We start from the raw sequence: 22,053 nt of genomic DNA on the forward strand, positions 1-22,053 counted from the left end.
GGGAAAACTCACATCATTTGCCTGTGAAAATGTGGCAGCAAATTTCCTGAATTTATTTTTGCTAAAATAGTGTGTCAGCCTGTTCCTCACCCTCTAAATTTCCTGGGTGGCAGTCGAACCAACCTGGTCCACTCTTACTTGACCCCTGTCCTCATGCACTCATCTCACATCCAGTTCTCTAAGAAGACACTTTGAAACTCTTTCGGACACAGCTTGAGGTGAGGGGATAGGGTCCCTCCCCTCCACGTACTCCAAACAGACACATCAGCAGCAGCACTCCTGAATTCCTAGTCCCCAAATCCTCTCCCCTTGCCACACTCCAGCCCCCTTGAGTCACCTGGACCTGGCTGAAGGGGTCTCAAGATTTATGGAAATAGTTTGCTACTATTTTCTTTATAAGTTTGTATTTTACTCTGGAATCTCACATTCGTGTGCCATATCCCTTCTATTTGGGAACCTTAGATGAAACTCTGACTTTAATATCCTACCACATAACATATTTTCAGTATCACACAAAGCTCTCTCTCTCGCTCTCTCTTATTTCCCTTTTAAAAATAAAATACAGGCTAAAAATGAAATGGAAAATTTTTCTTCTACTAATCAATTCCAAGAAATTTCTCTAATAGCTTCAAATAGTCTAAAAGAGTTGAATCACTCAGGCCTTTAGGTCAATCGCCAGGTTCTTTTTGATCCCATGGAAACAAACTTTGCCTCCCGTGGCTCTGATAGCACAGACTACATCTCCTACTTCTCTGCAGCTGTTCCTTCAAATGTCCTTAGTTTCTTCCACCCGCTTTAAACAGCTTCACTGCCCTGTTGCTATCTTTCATTTTTCAAACTAAGGAGAAATGGATCTATGGTGTCCATTCCCTCCAGTTTTCTACACCCTTCCTCCCCCAGTTTGTTAGGTGGGGCTAATGCCGATACAACGTCTGGATCTTCTTAGGTAAATGTGCCTATGTAAACACAAACATCAGGACAAACCAACATGCTGAGTGAAGACATCATTCAAAGTGACTGGAGGACTGTGTCATCGGGCAGATGGCTCAGTTAATATTGCACATGGAACAATTAAATCTGTGTGTATTTAGAGCAGTCTTTTCCTAAGTGCTCAACTCATAGGAGTGCGTCTCTATATTTGGCCAGTCCAATATGCATACAAGAGTCCCACTGACCTCGTGGTTCACCTGGTGTCACCTAATCCCAGAAGAGGCCTAAACGCTAAGAAGGCATTTCCCTCCCTCTGCCTTCAATAATGGCCAACATTTTTAATAGATGGTTTACTGTGTTGCAGGCGGTGAGGGCTAATTGCTTTATGTGGAGAATCTCATATAATCCTCACAACAACCGCACAAAGTAGGCACTATTATTAGCCCTATTTTCCTGAAAACAATGAGGCTTGAAGAGGGTAAGTAACTTCCCCATGGATAGAGAGCTAATAAGTTTGAGGATAGGGTGTGGAACCTGTCTCATACCAGAGTTCTTAGTTGCACTAGACTATATTTGCAATGAAAAAAATTTTTTTTTAATTTTTGGACAGAGTCTGACTTTGTTGTGCCTGATAGAGTACCCTGGTGTTACAGCTCACAGCAACCTCAAACTCTTGGGCTCAAGAGATTGTCTTGCCTCTGCCTCCCAAGTAGCTGGGCCTACGGGCACCCACCACAATGCCTGGCTATTTTTTTTAGAGGCTGTCTTCTCGCCCTGAGCTCAAGGAATCAACCTGCCTCAGCCCCACAGCGTGCTAGGATTACAGGTGGGAGCCACCAACTTGCAATCGAATTTTTATTCAAGCACATCTTTGAATTCATGCAAATGAAATGAAATGACATCTTAGAAATTTCTGAAATAGTCACTTAAATTTTGGCTAAATTTGGATTTATCAATACTGGCATCTTGTCATTTGTCACCAGAACAAGTAGGTGACTAGGGGTAGGGAATGTAGAGCATGATGTCAGAGCACTTCTGCTACATAAAGGTGAAGCACGGAGGGGTCTCAGCACGCAGGAGGAAGGCCCAGAAGGGCTGAGGACCCCTCTCGGCTTGACATAGCCATCTTTTTATGTTGATTCATCTACACAGCTCGCTAGTGAAGCCACTGAGCTTCCCTGGTAAGCTGTCTGGTAACCAGTTTAACCGGCAGAGAACACTTGACATTTAAAAAGCAGGTGTCATCTGAGGCTTACTGAGGACAAAGAAGTGAATTCTGAAGCAATATAAATAGTCCTAGAAGCCAAAGATGTTGAATGCAATGCATGTTTTGTGATTTAAACTATTTTATACCATAAACCGTGAAAGCTAAACAATTCCCCTGGCTGAAATCTGCTCACACATGAAAACTGTAGCGTCTCCAACTGATAAAAATTATTTCAACCCCTTTGATGCCTTTCTCTTTTAAACACATGATCAGTAAATACTTATCACAGACTTGTACTTTGTCAAAAACAGATTCCAGGAGGCCCAAGAAAAGCAAAAATAAATGGTGTTTCTTTTGCCTTTGTAATTATTGATCAGAATTTCTGAAAAGCAGAGCTCCTGAGGGGCACATGCCTAGAAGAAGCCACAGCAGGAGCACCAGGTACTGCCTGTTCTTTCCTTGTGCTCAGGTCAAAACCTTGGGAGTCAGTCCACACCTGATCTGTCGGTACATTCTGTCAGCACAGACTTCAAAATATACCCAGTATCTGACCATTTCTTACCCCCCCACTGGTACTATCCTGCATTAAGTCACAAAACCTCTTGCCTGGATTCTTGTTACAGTCTCCCCGTGGGTTTCCCTAGTCCCATCCTTGCTTCCTGCAGAGCTGTGGAACAGCTTCCTGTCTGTTCTGTTAGGAACTGGTGCAGCATAGGTGAGCAGCGAGGGAGCTAGAGAAGCTTCATCTGTATTTACAGCTGCTCCCATCACTGGTGTCACTGCCTGAGCTCCACCTCCTCTCACATCAGCAGCAACGTTAGATTCTCATAGAAGCACAAACCTTACTATAAACCACATATACTGGGGATCCAGGTTATGTTCCTCCTGAGAATCTAATGCCTGAGCATCCAGGCTGGAGATGTAATGTGCTTAAATCATCCTGAAACCATCCCTGCCCACCCTGCCAACCCCATCCAGGGAAAAATCATCTTCCATGAAACCAGTCCCTGGTGCCAAAAAAGGTTGGGGACCATTGCTTCAATCTATTATCATCATAGTAGCCAAAATTATCCCGTTAAAACCCAAGTCAGATGATGTCACTTAGTCCTCTGACTAAAACCCTCCAATGGTTTCTCATTTGTAAAATGGAAAAACCAAAGTCCTTTCATTGACCTAGAAGACCCCACAAAATCTGCTGGCTGGCTTCTTACATCTCCCGCGTCATCCCCAGCATGCACCCTCCCTCTCCCTTTGCTCCTGCTCCACTGGCCTCATGATGTTCCTTGGACACACTGTGCACACACATGCCTTGGGAGTTTTAGACCTGCTGAGCCTTCTATCTAGCCCAAGTCCCAGCATGACTCTGGCCTCACTCTGCAGGCCTTACTCAAATATCAGATGATCATTCTGTTTGGCAATTCCCTCCCCTCAAAATTCCCTATCTTCCTCCTCTCCTTTATTTCTTCCTTTAGACTTACGACCATCTGACGTAATAAATGTTTTACTTAATCATTTTATTTATTTGTCTTTCTGCACTTGATCAAGATCCATCTAAGGGTAAAATTTCCATTTTACTAAGACACTCTTCAAACAATGCCTGGCACCAGGATAGTAGGTGCTTAGTAAGTATTTGTTGAATGAAGAAATGATAATTTCCATATGAGGTTGTCACAAGTAGAAAAGTTGGAAATCGTTACCAAAAGATAACCATATATCAGCTCAAAAGATACAGCTCTTCTTGCACATCAGCTGACGTGGGAAGGGACGCACACAACCAGAAGCCCCCTACCTCCAATATACGCATATCAAAATCACTCTAAGTCATGTTTAATAAGACAGATGGGATTTATCACTATTTATGAACAAATCGATTTTTCTAAACAGGTGGGAGATTTTAAAGCTCACATCATGATTTGCATTCAGCTAAATGGAAGTGTAAAGGTTTCAAACTGCTTTGATTTTGCAAATGAGAAAAGTCTTAAAGAAAACTATGCATAAATCCTGCAAATTGCCTGAAGTACATTTGCAAGATTAAAAAAAAAAGGCCTAGGAATAAAAAGATAATGGAGATTGGGATTAGTTAAGCCTGAAGAGGAGAAAGCTGAGAGTTGATTTATTATTTATCACAACAGTGCAAGTAGGTGCTTGGCAGCAATGCTAACCAATCTCTAAGGCCACTCTCTGACCAATCTTCAAGTATCATTTTCTTGACAGTAGAAGCAGTTAAGACATTGGGAAAAAATTTCTCTTTTTAGAATCCCTTTCTCTGACTTTTTAAAAATATAGGACAAATACACCTTCCGGTGATTTAGACAACAAGCGTGAAGGGGCTACGGGGAAGAGAATTTTAAGATAATTTTCTTCTAGTCTCTTAAACCTGATTCTTCATATTCCCTACAACTTGCTTCTTAAAGTGGATGGTAAAGTGGTTTTTCACCAAGAGGGGTTTGGGAAACTCTGTTGTAGCACTCCCGTATCTAGAAAATGGAGGAGAGTTCCCATTTTTTTAGGTAAAAGTTCACAGTATTATCCTGCCTCACAAGAATAGGACTGAGAATCAGGACTAATAAGCCACAGTTTTGAATAGAAAAGCAGCCAGGGAACCACACATTGTCTAAATAGTTCCATGGATGCAAGGACACACTCTTCTATCAAAGTAAGAAGTACGGTCATGTGGCAGCTCTTCTTGGCTGTGACACTATTCATCTTGGATTAACTTTTAGATTGAATTTTTTGTTCTAAAGCAACAGACTTTTAAAATAAAAAGTTTTACTCCATGCTTGAAGGAAAACCATTTGTGAAAAAGGGTAAGGATTGTAAATGACAGTGGAAGTCAGCATGTTATATTGGCAAGAATGTGAACTTGGATGTCACACTGACCTGAGCGTCCTGCTTTTGCCTCTTGTTACCCAGATGATTCTCCCAGCCTTACTTTCCTTAGTTGAGAAACAGGAATAATGGAGGCTAGCGTCTGGGTAGAGTAGAGATTGCATGAAGGCCTGTAGCACAGGCACAACAAATGGTGATTGTTTTTGTCATTGTGAGAAGAGACTGTGGTGGTAAAGGTGTCAGCGACCTGGCAGAACCTTTTGTTCAAGAGGCAACTGCATGAGCAGGCTGAGACCTAGGTTAAAAATAGGAGGGCCCTTGCCTTTGAAGTGGCGTTAGCAGTTCGCAGCTCACGCCTTAGATACAGCCCTGCCAGCCCCAGCCTCCCTCCTGCCATCAGAACACAGGCAGCTGGGCGGGCCAAAAACAGTACCACTGACCTCATCTCCCTGCTAGGTCAGAGTGGGCCAAAATACAGACTTCTTGCTTTTTTTTTTAACCTTCTGTTATAAAGGGATTAAAAATAACCAGACCCAATATAAGGTCATGAAGACTAGTGTTAAGGAGGAATCTGTGCATATCCTTTTGAGGTCTTTTTTATCACAGAAGCAACAATAACAATAGTAACTAAAATATATAGAGTTTGTGCAATCTATTAGTCACCGTTCTCAGCACTTCGTATTTATAACCTCATGTAATTCTCTCAACAGCCCTACAATCTCCATCTTGCAAATAAGGAAACCAAGGCATAGACATTGAGTAATTTACCCTAGGTCATATGGTCAGTAATGTGTTTGTATAGGGAAACTGGAGAATTAAAGCCAGTAATAACATTTTATTGGAATAAGTATTTTAAGCCATTAAATCTCCTAATAAAAAATTACTATATCAGCAATTTTTTACCTTCTCACCCTCAAAAAAGAAGTATGTTACTCTGCAAATTGTAGCCCATGAAACTACTTCTTTTAAGTAGTTTCTGTGTAGTACAGTTTCTCTGTAGTACTGTGTTTTATCCAAATAGCTGAAATTGCCACCTTAACATTTTTTTGAAAAACCTTACTTAAGTATATTTTTAGAAAAGTCTGGTTTAACTGATACAGACCTAAAAATGAATCTTTCAAATACTTTTCAAAATATTTTCTCAAAATTTTCTCTTTCCTCAAAAGATTTAAATAGTAAAAATCATTCATATGGCTTCCCACCATAGCAAAAATTAACAATAGATATCAAAAGTTCAGATTTGGAGCCCAGGCGCGGTAGCTCGTGCCTGTAATCCTAGCACTCTGGGAAGCTGAGGTGGGTGGATCACCTGAGCTCATGAGTTCAAGACCAGCCTGAGCCCGAGCGAGACTTTGCCTCTAAAATAGCCAAGCATTGTAGTTCCAGCTACTTGGGAGGCTGAGGCAAAAGAATTGCCTAAACCCAAGAGTTTGAGGTTACTGTGAGCTGTGAAGCCACAGCACTCTACTACAAAGCACTCTACTACCACAGCACTCTACAAAAGTTCAGATTGTCAGTTTCTATGCAGAAGAAATAATTTTCACAATGAAGAAAGGATGTTGATCGTGTATAAAATAATAAACTTTTGACTTTGTGGGAGCTTTTTATAGAGAAAAATGTTAGTGCCTGGCATATAGTAAGTCCTTAATATAGTAGAGTCATCATAATTAGTATAAAAATTAACATGTTACACACCTTATTCAATTATAATTATAATACATAATAAAACCCACTTAAAATTGAGTTTTGCTATGTGAAAATAGCTTTAGCTGTCCATAATATCCTAAATACCCTCTGTTTCTAAAACAAACCTGGAAAACCATCTCCTTTCTCCCTCATTTACAAAGGCAAAAAACTGCCATTAATGTTCTCTGACTGCTGTGAAGAAAGTGAGGATGAGGTAAGATAACTTTTTATAGATTATGTGCTTATTCTTTGAGATAAAGCTAATGTCCCTTAAGCAAAATTATTTTCCAAGAAGAATGGTTTTGGATTTCTTAGAGGAAAATGTTATCAGTTAATATTTTAAGAACAAATATTTTTAAGAAATGTGTGCATGCCATCTAACAATTTTGATTTGGCCTTTGCACCATAGCATTCTCAAAACTTCCCCTGGTGCGACTTTAAGCCATCCTCTGTCACAACTCCTAATTACATTAAAACATCTTGACAAATCAAAGCTGGTGAATGGTAGTGACAGAGACACATCAATGACTACACAGCCACAACACATGACAACATTATTTCACCAAGATGTAGAGAACATGCTATGAGGAACATGAGTCTCTTGGTCTTCATAATTGTTCTTCTGTCCATTACATTCCTGAGCTTATTAAATGTATGCTTTGATTCACATCTTAGGTACTAAGGCTATTTAGCTTATTGTTCTCTGAGAAATTTAAGATTTACTGCCTAATCATAGTTATGTTGTCCTCATCAAAAACATGGCCCTAGAGTAATGTTTAAAGTTAGGAATCATACTGGGGTGTCTCCACTGAATGGGCACGATGTAGGAGAGTATGACACACCCCTTTTGGGTGCAGGACATAGCTACAAGAGGGGAGTCTACATAACAAATTCAAATATTGTGATTTAGTTGCTTCTACCCTCATGTTAACCTGAAATTAAAAATAAAACTAGGAATCATAAATCTAACTTTTCATTGGAAAAGATATCGATGACTTGTTTTTTAAGCATAGAGAAAAATGATTAATTCCCTCGCCACTTCTCTCTAGTCCAAGTGGTAAACATCATTTAAGATAAGATATTTTTTCTTGTTTGAGGGAATTTGCACAATAATTTCATGTATATTGTTTCATTTTAGAGACACAGGAATGCCAGCAAGTAGGTAGGATTTTCAAATGACTGATTGTTTTGGAGTAGATAAAAGATCACGAAGGGGAGAATGGATTGAAGCAGAATGTACAATGACAGTCATGATCAGATGCTTTTCAAACACGAATGAGAAACTTGGGAGACATCATTAATCAGAAATAGCCCAAGTACATTTTTTCAAAATAAGAAGAGTTTACTTCACTTGAAAACATTAATCCCAGATATTTGTAGTCTGTCTTTAATGGTTCAAAAGGATATCTTGCGGGATACTGGAATGCTTATCTACTTGACAAACTTTTAAAATTAGAGACAAAATGTACTTAGTTTTGCCTGTGGCTGTTTTCTAGTGTCAAATCTTTCTTAATGTACTCTCAAAATTATAATGTATAATTGTCTAGATTTGACATTGCATGTTAATACAATAGCAAATTTTGCTATGTGGGCCACACATTCATCAAAAGGATTTTATCCTTTATTATTGACTGACTTCTCCTCAGCCCTAAGTTTTCCTTCATTTTGACACTAGGTATTTATTGGAAATTACAATTGCTAAATGATTTCTTCACTTTTAGTATTGATTCATGCAAATACACTGATGAATTTATAACAATCTTGTGAATTAGGTACAAATACTACATCAACCCTCTTAACTGTTTGGATAGTATTATAGTATTATCCTAAGATTAAAAAAAAAACTTCTTCCAGAGATACCAAAATGTCTAGGCCCTCTTAAATACATACACATTTGAGAGTTGAGAGAGAGAGAGAGACCCCTCAGTAATATACATTATATGTGGGACACTCTTAAGCAACTATTTTCAAAAAATACTCAGGAAAGGATGGAAAAAGAAATGACCAGAGCTTATCTATTTAGAAAAAGATTCCCAACCGATACCAGTCAAAATACCTTTCCAATCTGTTTTGATCTTTGTATTAGATATCATGAGATACTCTCTGTTAGTAGTATACACGTTTTGGAGTTAATCTGGCCTATTTCAGTACTGGTAAATCTAATGCAAGTAAGCTCCTTTAAAAATATAATTACTAGATCAGTGATTCACTGGTCATCTGGTATCACACCCACACCATATAGTAGGCCTCAGATTTACTCCCTCATTCACCAGTATCCAGCTCTCCTAGTAGCCTTTCTCCTCCCACTGGTGAATATACAAACATATATCCCAGAACTTCCAAACACGCCACCATTTTTCTTGTTTTAGAAGCAAACTTGAGCCTATCAAAGGTTGGAGAACAATGTGCTTGTTGGGATCAAAGCCTCTCTTCTGATGTTTAAGCAGCCTCTGACTGAGCTTGTGTTTTGTTCATCTGCTACACTATTTGCTTGTCTTACTATTAGGGTTAAACAAAAAGGTTGAGCTCTTTCCCTCTAATCCAGAAAGTGCATGAACCATGACCTTCCTTTTTCTTTTGAAAAATTTACAATCTATTTATTTTCATTTTAAAAAGCTAATTAGCATTCAAAGTCCTTCAAAATTTTCCTTTAGCCTAGATCTCAAAATGAGAATGTTTAGATGACTGCCAGAGAGATTTAAATGTTATTAAGAACATTTTTGATTGGAGATAACAGACTCTAGGGCCCTGCAGCCAAGGGAAGTCATACAATTCTTTTCCCCAGAGATAAGAAAAACAGCCAAGGAACTTCAGACAATCCCTTTCTGGATGATAAAATTGTATCATTCCATTCCTAGAAATATTTCTGGTCGTTCTTGATTAGAGGCAGAGGTCAGATAAAATCACATCTCAAGGCCCCCTTTCTCCTTCTATTTAAAAAAGAAAGAAAGAAATTTTCAAGGCAAATTATAATGCAGTGAGGTTTGGAATGACGGCCTGTGAAGCACTTTGAGTGGGAAAGAGAGTTTGCTGCCATCTCCTGGGCGTTTGAACGGAAAATCAGCAAGACTGGTGCTTCAGTCACTCCCTTCCGGCAGGGCGCAGAGGCCACAGCAGGTACGTTTACAAGTCTGGCTGTCCCTGACTGGGTGAATGTGAAATAATAAAGTTCACTTCAGTGTTTTTACGTATTGAAAAAGTACTTTTTCAAGGTGTGGTTTACAAGCCATTAGCATCAGAATCACCTGGGGTGTATGTTACAAAAACAAATTCCTAGGCCTCAGCCAGACCTAGTAAATCAGAATCTTTAAAGTGGAGCCAGGAGAAAACTCTTAATTTTCCCCTGGGAACAAAAGTAGGCAAGCTGTGCCTTACAGCTCTAGGAAGACAATGGCTTGCTCAAACTAAAGTGCTGTGTATAAAGGAAATCATGTTAGGTGGTGAGTTAAGTGTAAAAATTAAAATGAAAATCAAAAGTCCTAAATGATATATTTTGCTTTGTTCTTTATTTTAATGATACCACCCACAATGACATTTTAGTGGGTATTCCTTAATGTAAAATTCAAAATCTCTTTAGATCATATTGTGTTTACATGAAGAATTATAATCAGCACCATTTGGTAAATATTAATGAGTAGTCTGACCACCATCCACAGACTCTGAATATGAGTTAAAAAAAAATACCTCAAACCAAGCCCTCATTGTGGAAGGGTTGGAGTAACACCTTAGTTCAGCCCATTCCTTACTGATTCTTAGCTCTTGCAGCTGGTTTTGTGAACATTTCCTTATTAGTCTGAGATATGCTAGAGAAGAAAAAGAACTAAGGGGCATTGCAAAGAGAGACCTTTTGTTTTGTTTTGTTTTTCAAATGGAATTAAATGACACAAAGGAAAACCAAACTAAATCAATTTGATTATATTTGAAACAAAAGCTTTTTTGGATTTAGACAAAACTTTCAGATTCTCAGCTTGGTTTGATTTTTTTTTTTTTTTTTTTTTTTTTTGTCTCTTTAAGATCAGTCCCGACTTCTGCTTCTGACTCAGAAGGATTCTAGAAGTATCAGAAAACCCACAAAAATTTCCTGGGTCTGAACAGCAGCTGGAATGTGAAGTTCCTCCCTACATTAGTCGCTCAGCTTCTGAGAATTCTGTTTCATCATTTGCAATGTGAGCTGGGAGTTTGCTGTGTTCAGGCCGAGGTTTCACTCCTTCTGTTTTTGGAAAGTGATCATGCTTCTCAGGCAAGGGGATCTATTACTCTAAAAAGGCCAGGTTGCTGACCCTTTGTCCTAGGACAGTGTTGGAAAGAAAGGATAAGGACAGCTGGGAGTTGTGCCCTCCTAGGTCAGCCTGGTTCTGTCAGAGCCCAACTGTTGCAGGTCTGAAGTGGGGTAGTCTCGGGCAGGGTTGCCAACTGTTCCACTTTCTGTGATAGGCCTAGTTAAGCTTCAACTATCCTACCAGGACCTTTCTCAGGATACTGACTATCCTATTTTGAGAATATGTTTGATTTACAAATATTTCCCAGTAAGAGTCCTCCACATCTATTCTGTTTAATACTGGTGATTTGAACTGAACTCGAGATCTTTATGGTAGAGTCTCAAAGCTGACGTGAGGTTTATTTTGTACAATATTGAACCAATTTTTTTTGAATCCTAGTCTCATCTTTGTATACCACTAAAACAATGCTGGTACAACTGAAAAAAATTGACAAACAGGCTGAATACAACAGAATGTAAACATATAAAGGTTCAGGGTTCAGTAAGAAGAGAAGAGAAGAAAAAGAGATCTTTCCATTAGAGACCCCAGTAAATACATTTTTATGGCAATATGATATTTATACTGACATTGCTGCTGCTTTTTCTGTTTTAATTGTGGTGAGTCCCTTATACTGGGATTCATAGTAACAGAGAACACAAAAGAATTGTGTTTTCCTCCTTAGAAGATTTTGAAATAGTAGCTATTGTCTATTTTTGCCGTTTACAATAATATTAATGGCTAACATGTGTTAAATACTGTCTATGTGCCAGGCGCTGTTCTACACACATACTGCATGCTGATTCGGTGAATCTTCACAACTTGTGAGGTGCACCTGTTACTGTCTCCACTTTACCACTGAGTATTTGAAGCACAGTTGAAGCCTTTGCCTAAAGTCTCTCAACCAGTACAAGGTAGGCCTAGGATCCACACGCAGGCAGTTTGACCCCAGAGCTCACACCCTTAACTCCTACAAGATGTACTTCTGTGTGCTTGACGTCTATACGCATTATCTCGCCTAATCATGAGTGAAGTTCATTTACGAAATGGTTACATTTTGCTTCCCCTTAATCAAAAATCATGTGCTTTTTTTTTTCTAATTAAAAAATTTAGGAGAGGTTTATTTTCTTGTATTATTGTTGCTAGAATTTGTGGATTTTTTCCCCATCACTATTTTCTTTTCCTTTAATTCGCCAAGTGTAATTAATGCAACTCTGGTATAAAATGCCAGTTGGCTGGGATTGGTAGGTGTTTGAGGCATTTGCTCTTAAGTCCATCATGGGTATTCATTCAATGGAAACCATCAGAATGTTGAGCTTCCCTTTCCAATTTATTGAATTATAAACAAATAGGCTGATAAAATGAAAACTATAGCTTTTTCCCATGGACCTTGTTTACCGTATCTATCCTGTGATGCTACCAAACTCTAAGAAGATTATTCAGTATTTCTTACTTTGATTTAGAAGATGTAGTGTAACTTTGGAGTTATTTTTGAGACATGTAAACCTTATCACCTCGATGAACAGTTTCTTTTGTCTTTGATCTGAATCTTCTTGCACCAGGAGAGGTAGCACAACTTTGTGATTGAAAGAGGTGGCTGTAGAACTTGTCTGTTGGGTCTTGAGTCTTTGTTCTACCATGTTAGACAAGTTCTTTAACTTTTCTTAGCCTCAATTTTCTCATGTTAAAGTGGGACAAAAATAGTACCTACCTCATACATTGGTCATATAATGACTAAAAGAGTACTAACTTAGGGAGCACCGTATATATAGTAAGCTCCTATAATTGTCAACTTACTGATGGCTTTATAATTTTAAACAAAGGCTATGAAGCTCTGCAGATATAATGAGGTTTTACCTTTAACCCAGAAGCCCACATCTTCTTTTCTTGAAGTTAGGGATGGGAATGTTCAAAACTCATGTTTAGAACCATTACTTTAGTTCTCAGAAGATGTTTTCAAAATAACAATGAACATAGTTTAAGAAAAAAAAACAACTAGAAAAAATGTAAGGTGTAAAAATGTCCTGCTTGGAAGTCTTTGACAGAAATAACTGTTGAGAAATCTTCCATTGAGGACGCTTTGAGGCAGGAAGCGTCTCAAAGGCACAGGCACCTCCAGGGTGACTGGCAGCTTGGCCGGGAGAGGCACCATCCATCTCTAAGATTCCAGGGGTAACTACTTTTTGAAATAATGTTTAAAACACTGAAACTCTGCAATTCCCTGGGTATTATTCTATTTAGAATTATCCTTATTGAAATGCCTGAAGTTACCAGTTTAGTAGCAAGGCAAGCTGGGTGCTGGTTCACTACTAAATGAGAAAGTTCCCTGAATTGTATTTAGTCAGAAAGGCATAAAGCCAAGAGAAACATTTCCTATTATGTTGAGGTTTCAATTATGCTTTATTTTTTTTGAAAAATCACACTCTTATTCTCAGACCATGAAAAACACCTATTTACTCTGAAGTAAGAAAATGAAATAATTTTGGAAACTCATACAAAATCACTGTCAAAGTCATCATTTTTACTTGTGAAACAGAGACTGGGTTTCACTTTCAACACACAGCATCTGATTTAATGAGTCATCTTAGGAAAGTGGAGTCTTTGCTATGTAACCAGCAGGCTCTTGGTGAATCGATTTGAAGAATACACATTTAAGAGGTCTTAGGAGTGGGATTTGGGGCCTAGTGAGACTGTGGAAACTGTGTGGTATTGTGGGCCGAGCCAGGTTGGACGTCAGACACATGTCTAGGTCCAACCCTAAAGCACAACTTATAAGCTTAGGGGTGGCTGGTCAAGTTGTTTAGCCTCTCTGAACTTCAGATACCTCATCTGTAAAATGGGAATAATACCCTCTTTTTTCAGGGTAATTCTGAGAAGCCAATGAAATTGTGATATAATTGATTAGAGTGGAGACTGTAGACTGAATCTAGGGCCATTACTTAACATGGTATGTTCTGGTGCAGGTTATTCAGCTTCCTTGTGCCTCAGAATCCCTCTACAGTCCATAAAATGGGCATAATGATGGTGCATATCTTGTAAGGATTACTGATTAAATGTGAACATCTATGAAAGATGCTCAGCAAAATTCAGGGCCCAAAGTCTGTGCTCAGTTAAGTTAAAGTATTATTATACCTTACCTAATTTTTTTTTAGCACAGTTTCTGCATATATTAGAAACTTAATGCATTAACTCCCACCTTTTCCTCAGGCCCCATGAAGTTGTGTGAATGGCAGCCACAGCTTCTGTCCCTACCCATATCATCCTGACTTGGACCATAATGCTGGATTCCGGGCTATGGGTGGCCTTGAAAACAGCTTATTCCATGAAATAAAAGTATCAAAGACTCCCTGACCTCTAAAATGTATCCTGAAGGAAAAAAAGAAAGAAAGAAAAAACACTATGCTTTTTGTTATTTACTTTTTACTTTCAGAAGAACATTTTTCTGTTTATTCCTGGAATGTCTATTTTTTTTCAACTCAGGGCCAATTATAATCTTTTTGAATTTCTAAACTTTTTTTTTCATGAGCAAACCATCAATAGTTATCATATTGCTCAAGAAGTAGGAGCTGTGAAAGGCTGCTTTCTCCATGGGAACTTCGAATGTTATGATTTTGAGTATTATCATGATCAAGTAGAGAAAGGAGCATAGACTGGAAAGCAGGGCCTTGTGATAGTTTTGATGAGGGACCTGAAATTATATTTCAACAGTCTCAAAACACATGGAATTCAGATAAACACATGATGAATGAGCTAAATGGAGATAAACATGAAGAGCTTTCCATTTAGAACCAAAAAATGAAAATTTAAAAAATTATATTCATCAAGAACAAAAAATGACTTAAATGATAGGACACTTCGAAAGTCTAACTTTCTTTCCTGTACACTTGAGATATACTTTATTAGCAGGTACATCTTTGAAAAACTCACTACTATTCAGGTCTGAGAATGTCTGACGGGTTTTGATATTTTCTAGTTAAGTCTCTCTTCATTTACTTGCCTTTGAGTAGTGCTGTGATTTCCCAGAGCCAGGTAATGGTTGAGGGTATAAAAATACATACCTTAGAAATGTGAGGTTTTGGTTTTTCTTTTAATTAAGAAACTGGCTGCACCTGCTAACATCAAGGAACGGCTAGTTCTGATTTGAGGGCTCTTCCAGGAAATGGGCTTTTCTTGGCCTGATGCTCGTAGGATGGGCTGCAGTTGTTATACTCCTGCTTTTTAGAACCATAGAGGGATAAACAGAGACTGGCCTCTTAGAGCCACTTTGCCTGGTGTTTGGGTCCTGTGAGAATGTAATAGCCTTTATTAGCCTCATGGCCCTTGGCCAACCCTAATGGGATGTCTAGAAAAGAATTCATTTCTGATTTTTCCCAGAATACTTGTTGACTAACTCAGCAGCACTAAAGTCTCACACGAGTCTTCGTGTCCCCCAGAGTCCAATGATATGGGGACATAAGACCAGCAAGGGTCACTGTTTATGGGAATATGATATTGGTTCTTAGAATTTGCGTATTTTTCTCATGAACTTCAAAAAACTTTTAAAACAAACTCAACCACCCTGATTTTAGGCAGGAACAAGCGCACAACCCACCACTTCCCTCTGGAAGTGTTCTGAGCATTGAACTTTTCAGAAAACAATCACTTCTTTTTGATGAGTGAGGCTTCAAATGCCCTTTCCGCTAGCCAATGGTGACTCATAAAACTGATTTCAGGAATTCACTCTTAGGGTTTGGGTGCTTGCAGATTCCCTAGTTTATAACTGAATGAAATGATACACAGAAAAGGACTTTTGTTTGAAGAGCATTCTACCCTCAGACACGGGCAGGAATGTACCTTCTGCTCTCATGTGGCTTTAACTCTGAAAGAGCCACACAGAGTGTTCCACACACCTGTTAGGGGCAAAATGACCTTCAAAGTTCTTTAATCTAGTAACTGCAAGTAAGAAAATGGTCCTATGTATGTGACTTGACCCCTCCCCGACTTTAAATGTAGACCTGTTTTTCCTTTTTCTTTCTGGACATCTCAGATATGACTCTTGCTGCCAGGCTAGAATTTAGGCTGTGTGCTACTACTTAGCTGTCCTACAACGACTACCTCAAAAATAGTTAAAACCCGCCTTATTTGAAAGAACTATTTGTTACTCTGATTGATTTTCCTATGCTTAAAATAAGTTGCTTCTTGTGAAGAATAAATGAGACTATGGAAGCAAAGGCTCAATACACGTTATCACTCACAATTATACTAGATAGACCTTAAAGTACCAAGTTTTCTATGGCTCTCTAGAAAGATAACCTAAAGGTGTCTTATGAAACCTATTCCTAAAAATGTATCTTTCCATGATCAATCCAGAAAGTGTGGTTTTCCTCTCTTAAAACAAGTTGTGTCTATTAATAAAGTGTTAGAAATACAATTGTAAATGTTCCAAGATGGAAGTGGCAATGCTCAGATTACCAGTCTTCCCAGTTCTGTGATTCAATCTGCCCTCCAGTAAGTCTGAGGGGGATATGTCGTCCTTATATTTAACAGTATCTTTCTTCCCCCTAAAATCTCATGAGCTGTGCAGACTCACTATGGCCTAACATTCTGGTCAGGAAGCATGGTTTGACACATCATTAAGGGGACACTTGTGGAAAGAGAAATTTGTTTAAAGTCCTGCAGGAAGTCAGGGGGTGTGATTACCTTCAGTGTCTACGCACATTCCAGCACCTCTACAAACCATGCAGTGGATGCCTCGGGATGACATACCAAAGGCCCCTAGCTTAACAGGGGCACTCAGTAGATGATTATTGCTATTGAGCTGAAAATGAAAACTGATTTCATGGGCACTCTGCCTAGAAATCAAGCTAACCGAGGATAAGGGAAGAGGCAAGGTGCTAAAAACTAAAAATAAAAATGCCTCCCAAACCTCATGACTAACAATCGACCAATCAAACAACCACAACTAAACCAACAGCGCTCGGATTGCAAAGGGTGCCTAGCAGGAGGGCAGCTGAGTTCTAACCCTCCCCCCTGCCACACTGACATCACTTCCATAGCCCCAGCCCCTGGAGGAGGGAGAATAGGGAAAGGAAATCCCTCTTACTCCGGGAGCTGGTTGGTCCTCATCTCACTTTCTGTATCCCTCAGAGGGAGGTAAGACTTTCTGTTATGGATATCATTTTGGAGAATTTCCACCCTTCTTCTATAAATTCAGACTGTATGATCCAAGACTGACTACCAGTTCGCAGTTGAAATTGTACACGCTTTGACTGCATACCGACATGCCTGGTAGATGGTTTTGAGGAACCCCAGAGAGTCTTAGGATGACTAAAAGACACAGTCATGTTAGTTGTGCTTTAGTCATAGACTCGAAATAGTGGCTCTGCTAAGATTGCCACCTGTCCAGCAAGAAATGAACTGAAAACACTTCTCATTCCTGCATACCACAAACCTCTGGACAACTGGAAATAACTTGTGGGTCATTACCAATCTAGGATACATTTGAACTGATGATCTCAAGTTGACTACCTGTGTTCCATGTTTTTCCTCTAATTCATGCTGTTCTTTAAATGCTATGTTAAGAATGCAAAGCTATAAAAATGATCTCCTTTCCTGCTTCACCTTAAGAAGCCTTTTTCCGTTGTTCTATTAGAAAAGAATGCAAAATGCACAGCATTCAACAGATTTCCTTTGCAGGGAACAAGTAATACAAAAAACTGTGTTACATAATGGATAGATTGTTTTTTCCTTTAGCCTGTATTAGTCTTCCTAATTGACTTCCCAAAAAGGCAACCGTGAGGCCAAGGTATATCCTGTGGTTGTTAACCTCTAGGTAAATTGCCACCAAAAGCAATGGTAGATTTTTCTCAGAGAAAAAGTAGAAGAACTGGCCCCATTGTTCCATAGCTGACTTAATTCTCTTCTTTGTGTGTTATGTTTTAGAAATACTACAGGCTTGCACTTCTATGATGTATGGAGAATTAAATGTGCTTAAAACGGAAATTGTTATAGGAACCATAGGAGAGAAATGACTTAGACCAGAATAGCTCACACATAGTAGAAGGAAGATTTTTTTTTTAAATATGGACATTGAACAGATAAAGAAGAAAGTAATATTTTAATAGGATAGTGAAAAATATAGCAGATTGACAGTGACAGCAGAAAAAGAACAGGAATACAGATATTTTCCAAGAATTAAAATGGTACCATGTATCCTCAAACCAGGCAGGTTTTTCTAAGAGGTCTTTAGACATATCTCCTGCATAAAGTAGATGGCTTTCCTTGGAGCTGTCAAAAATGCTTTATAGTTCTCTACATGAATTCATTCGAATATTTTCCATGGTTGGTCAGACTCAGACTTAAAATAGATCTGAGAAAGGTCTTCAGGTTTACTTTCAGTACCATTATTCACTTCATAGCCAGCTGGATGACGATATGGTGTGTGACCAATTCAAATGTACAAGGTAACCTTGCCTGGATTATCCTGGTCCATCAAACATAAATAATAAAGTGAAGGTGCAAGAATAGAATTACAAGGAGCAGTGGGAGAAGCGGTTGTCAAAAAGCAAAACAAACACAAGAAAAAAATCCATGAGATTACTCAGAAGGATGCCAATCATTGTATGTTCTCCCCTACAGTCACCACACACATGGGGTTCCTCGTGCTTCACAATCGGCCCCTGTAGTCACTAACCCTTCAGGTCCTAATCATGTGGTTTCCCGAGATCAAGCAATAGCCACGGGTACTTTTGTGTGCATCTTACTTTCACACGTTACTTCGTTACACTGTATCCCACCGCCTGCCTCAGCTGCAAAAAACGAACTTACACTTTTACAGGAAATTGGAGATGTGCTCACTTCATTTAGGTTACTGAGGAGGGGGGATAGGAATCAATCTCTAAGGGTAATCATCCCTCCTTCCCAATCCCATTTACTGTACACGTGTCTTCTGAAATGAGTCAATAGATGTCAAAACATCTGGCAAAGAACCTAATACATAGTAATCATTAAGACCCTCCTTCTTACCCACTTCTCACTCAACTATGTACATTCCAACAATCCTCAGAGTGGCTTCTCCGTGACATCAAACAGGTGGCTGAGTTGACAGACCAGAGCTGATCCCTGTCCTCAATAGATTTCTTATTCCCTTAATATTAGTAATAGTAAGAAAGCTCTACTTAAAAGGGAAATCTCAGTACAGGTTATATTATCACTACATTTGAATCTTTTCACCAAAGGAGCACGGCTGTTATGTTACATCAAGGCTATCTCCTGATGTTTGGTAACACTGATCACTGTCTTTCTTGTGACTAAAGCATAAATCCTAAGTATCCTGCTTACTTAATAAAATAGCACATGACTATTTTAGAGTGCTCCTGGATTTTTTTTAAGTGCGCAAAGAAGATAGATTTTAAGTCAATCTGAGTTGGATTTTTGACTCATTAAAAAATATTATGCTCCTTGGACCCAGATTGGGAGGTGACATATCTGATATTAAGTAAGTTGAGGACTTGCTAGGCATTGTTAGGAACTCAGGTTAACACTGCAAACAATTCATTTCAAGCAAAGTGGACACTCAGCTTCAGCTACAAGATTACTCTTCCACAATAGATGGTTTCCACACCTGAACAGTGACACCACTTTTCTTGGCTGAGAACTTTGGCCGTGGTGCCACAAAATAAGATGAGGAGGCTGATTCCGGCTTCGGAGAGGTGGGAACGCCGGCAGGCACTGGTGACGCGCTGACTGGTGAGGTGGCCTCTGCAAAGAAGGAAGGTGGAGAGGTATAGGCTGGTACTGAGTACACCGAGGAAGCCTGCACGTTTGGAGGAGAGACAGCGTTCACTGGTCGTGGAGGAAGAGCTTGCTTCATGGCCAGGGCTGAATTGACCTTGACTGTTGACTTTTGGGGGAGGCCATCCTTTGCATCTGGAGGTTGGAAAGTAAACAAGGATGCATTGAGCTGATAGGGTTGGTGCTTCATGACATCCAGAGCATTGAGGGGTTTCTTGCCCTTTTTCTTGCCCAGTTTGGAGGCCTGTGCGGCTGGTGAATGAGACTTGAGAGCAGCTGGTGGGTAGGAAGGGGAGTAGATGGGATTGTAGGCCACAGGGGGAGGTGCTCTGACATTGGAGGAGTACTTCCAACTGGCGGGTAGAGACGGAGTGGGAGACTGGGCTCGAGCAGCGTGGGCCTGCACTGTGTCCGAATCCACCACGTACTTCTCCATTCTCGACTGCCTTTTGGCGAAGAGCTGGGCTCCTTTCCCACTCATTCCTGGAAGCTCATTGGATGGTCCCACTGCACCAGCATGAGCAGGGTTGACTGTCAGGGTAGGAGCTGTTGGCTTAGGTGTGTAATTCGGACTGGCTACTGCTGCTTGTGGTCCTTTGAAGGGACCGGACAGGTTCAAAGCACTGGCGGGCCGGGCAGGAGCGTAGGAAGGCTGGGCTATTTTGATGGAGGAGACGACAGTGCCCTGCGATGGGTTTGACACCGGGAAAGTAGGAGGCTGGCTTGGAGCCACTCCTGGAGACCAGACTGGGGAAACTGGAGTTACTGGCTGGGAGGATGAGGACTTGACCGCTGGTTTTGGAGCAACAGGAGGAGGGGTCTTTTGTTTAGCAGAGGAGCTTTGCATGAAATTGCAAGCCTCGGCTCCCAGGCTGAGGTAGTCCTCTTCCGGTCCGGAATCACCTCCAGCCCCAGTGCCCCGTTTGCCCTCTGAATTTTGAAGGAGTGACAAGAGTTCAGGGTTCGGGCTCACTTTGGGCTCTTTAAAAGTAAACATGGGTTTCGTGGTGCTTCTCCGTTTGGCCTCCTGCAGTATCCCTGTTCTTTTTGCAGGCACCGAGATCCTCTCATCCCGGGAAGCTATTCGCTCAGACGAGTCGTAGAAGGCTGGCTGGGACCAGGGGGCGGGCTGGGGCCATGGAGGGGGCTGTGCCGGCCCAGCGACGGGGCTTGACAGCCCTCGGGAGAAGCCTTCGGGTGGAGGGGTGACCGCAGAGTACGGCGGGGGCGCAGGGAAGTCGGCCACCGGGCTCGCCGGGGTGCGGGCTGGGGAGAAGGGGGCCGCTGGCTGGTGCACGGACCCCGGGAAGGGTCTGGCCGTCCTGTTGGTCGGGGGCATCCTCTGCACGGTGGCCACCTCGGGCGCCCCACTGAAGCCGTTCTGCTGGGGCACGTGGCCAGGCCCGCGGCTCACCTCGATGTAGCTCCTGCTCACGCAGCTCTGCGTGCGCACCGATTCCTCCTCCTTCCTCTGGTAGGAAGTCGTGGTTCTCAGGCCGTCCATCTGGGCGGCGTCCGGCTCTCGGCTGGGCACGGCACCCAGCCGGTCCTCTTCCTTCTGGGCCGTGATCTGATCCATCCTCTCCCTCCTCTTGGCAAACATGAGGGCTCCCTTGCCGGTGGTGTCCGGTAACATCTCCATCTTGTCCCCTCGGTTCAGTTTCTTTTCAATGTCCACCAGTCCGGAATCCCAGTCGAAGTTCACAACTTGGGTGCTGTCGCCGGCGTCGGACAAGAGCTCTTCGTCCACCTCCGACTCGCTGGTGCCCAGAAACGCTCCCTCGCAGGGGTCCTCGCCGTCCCCTTCCTCCTGGTCCTCGGCCTCGCGCTCGAGCTCGCCGGTGCCGTAGCTGACCAGGGTGTACTTGCGGGCCCTCCGCCGGCGCTTCTTAAACATCAACACCCCCTTGGAGTTGGGGTTGGGGGCGTCTGTCAGGAGAAGGGCGATGCTCTTGCATTTAGACTTGGCTTCCTTCACTTGCTTTTCTGACAAGCTTTCGCTCCTCCTGAGCCCTGGGGAAAGTAAAACAATTACACTGAGCCCGAAAGGTCAAGGAAGACACCACAGCAACTCAGACACTGCCTTCTCTAAATTCCTTCTGGAGGAAAATCAAAGTGTGAAAAACAAAAATCTCATAATTGGGTACTGAGTTTTGAAGGAATTCAATTGATTTACCAATCTTATTTCTTTTGAAATTTGTACTTCTATAATAATATACCATATATATATAAGACTACACCATGCCCTGTTCCATTGGTTTTTATAAAAATATTTTTATGAACGCTGCTTAGAATGCATGTTTCGTACATTTGTTTCTCTATGAAACTTTAACAATAAAAACTGGCTGGTAAATACCAGTTCATAGGATATAA

General features: G+C 40.9%; 1 protein-coding gene across 2 annotated transcripts in view; it reads right to left on the minus strand.

Annotated features, from left to right (window-relative positions):
• The window catches only part of SYNPO2 (synaptopodin 2), a 183,666-nt gene that overhangs the window by 4,720 nt on the left and 156,893 nt on the right, over positions 1–22,053 (minus strand). For both annotated transcript variants that reach the window (XM_003800063.3, XM_023519238.1), the window contains exon 4: positions 19,511–21,693. In XM_003800063.3, the coding sequence (XP_003800111.1) occupies positions 19,511–21,693 (2,183 nt within the window). The remainder of the gene's footprint in view (positions 1–19,510; positions 21,694–22,053) is intronic.

Source organism: Otolemur garnettii, unplaced genomic scaffold (assembly GCF_000181295.1).
Source record: "Otolemur garnettii isolate 467f Iridium unplaced genomic scaffold, OtoGar3 scaffold00164, whole genome shotgun sequence".
NCBI classification, from domain to species: Eukaryota; Metazoa; Chordata; class Mammalia; order Primates; family Galagidae; genus Otolemur; species Otolemur garnettii.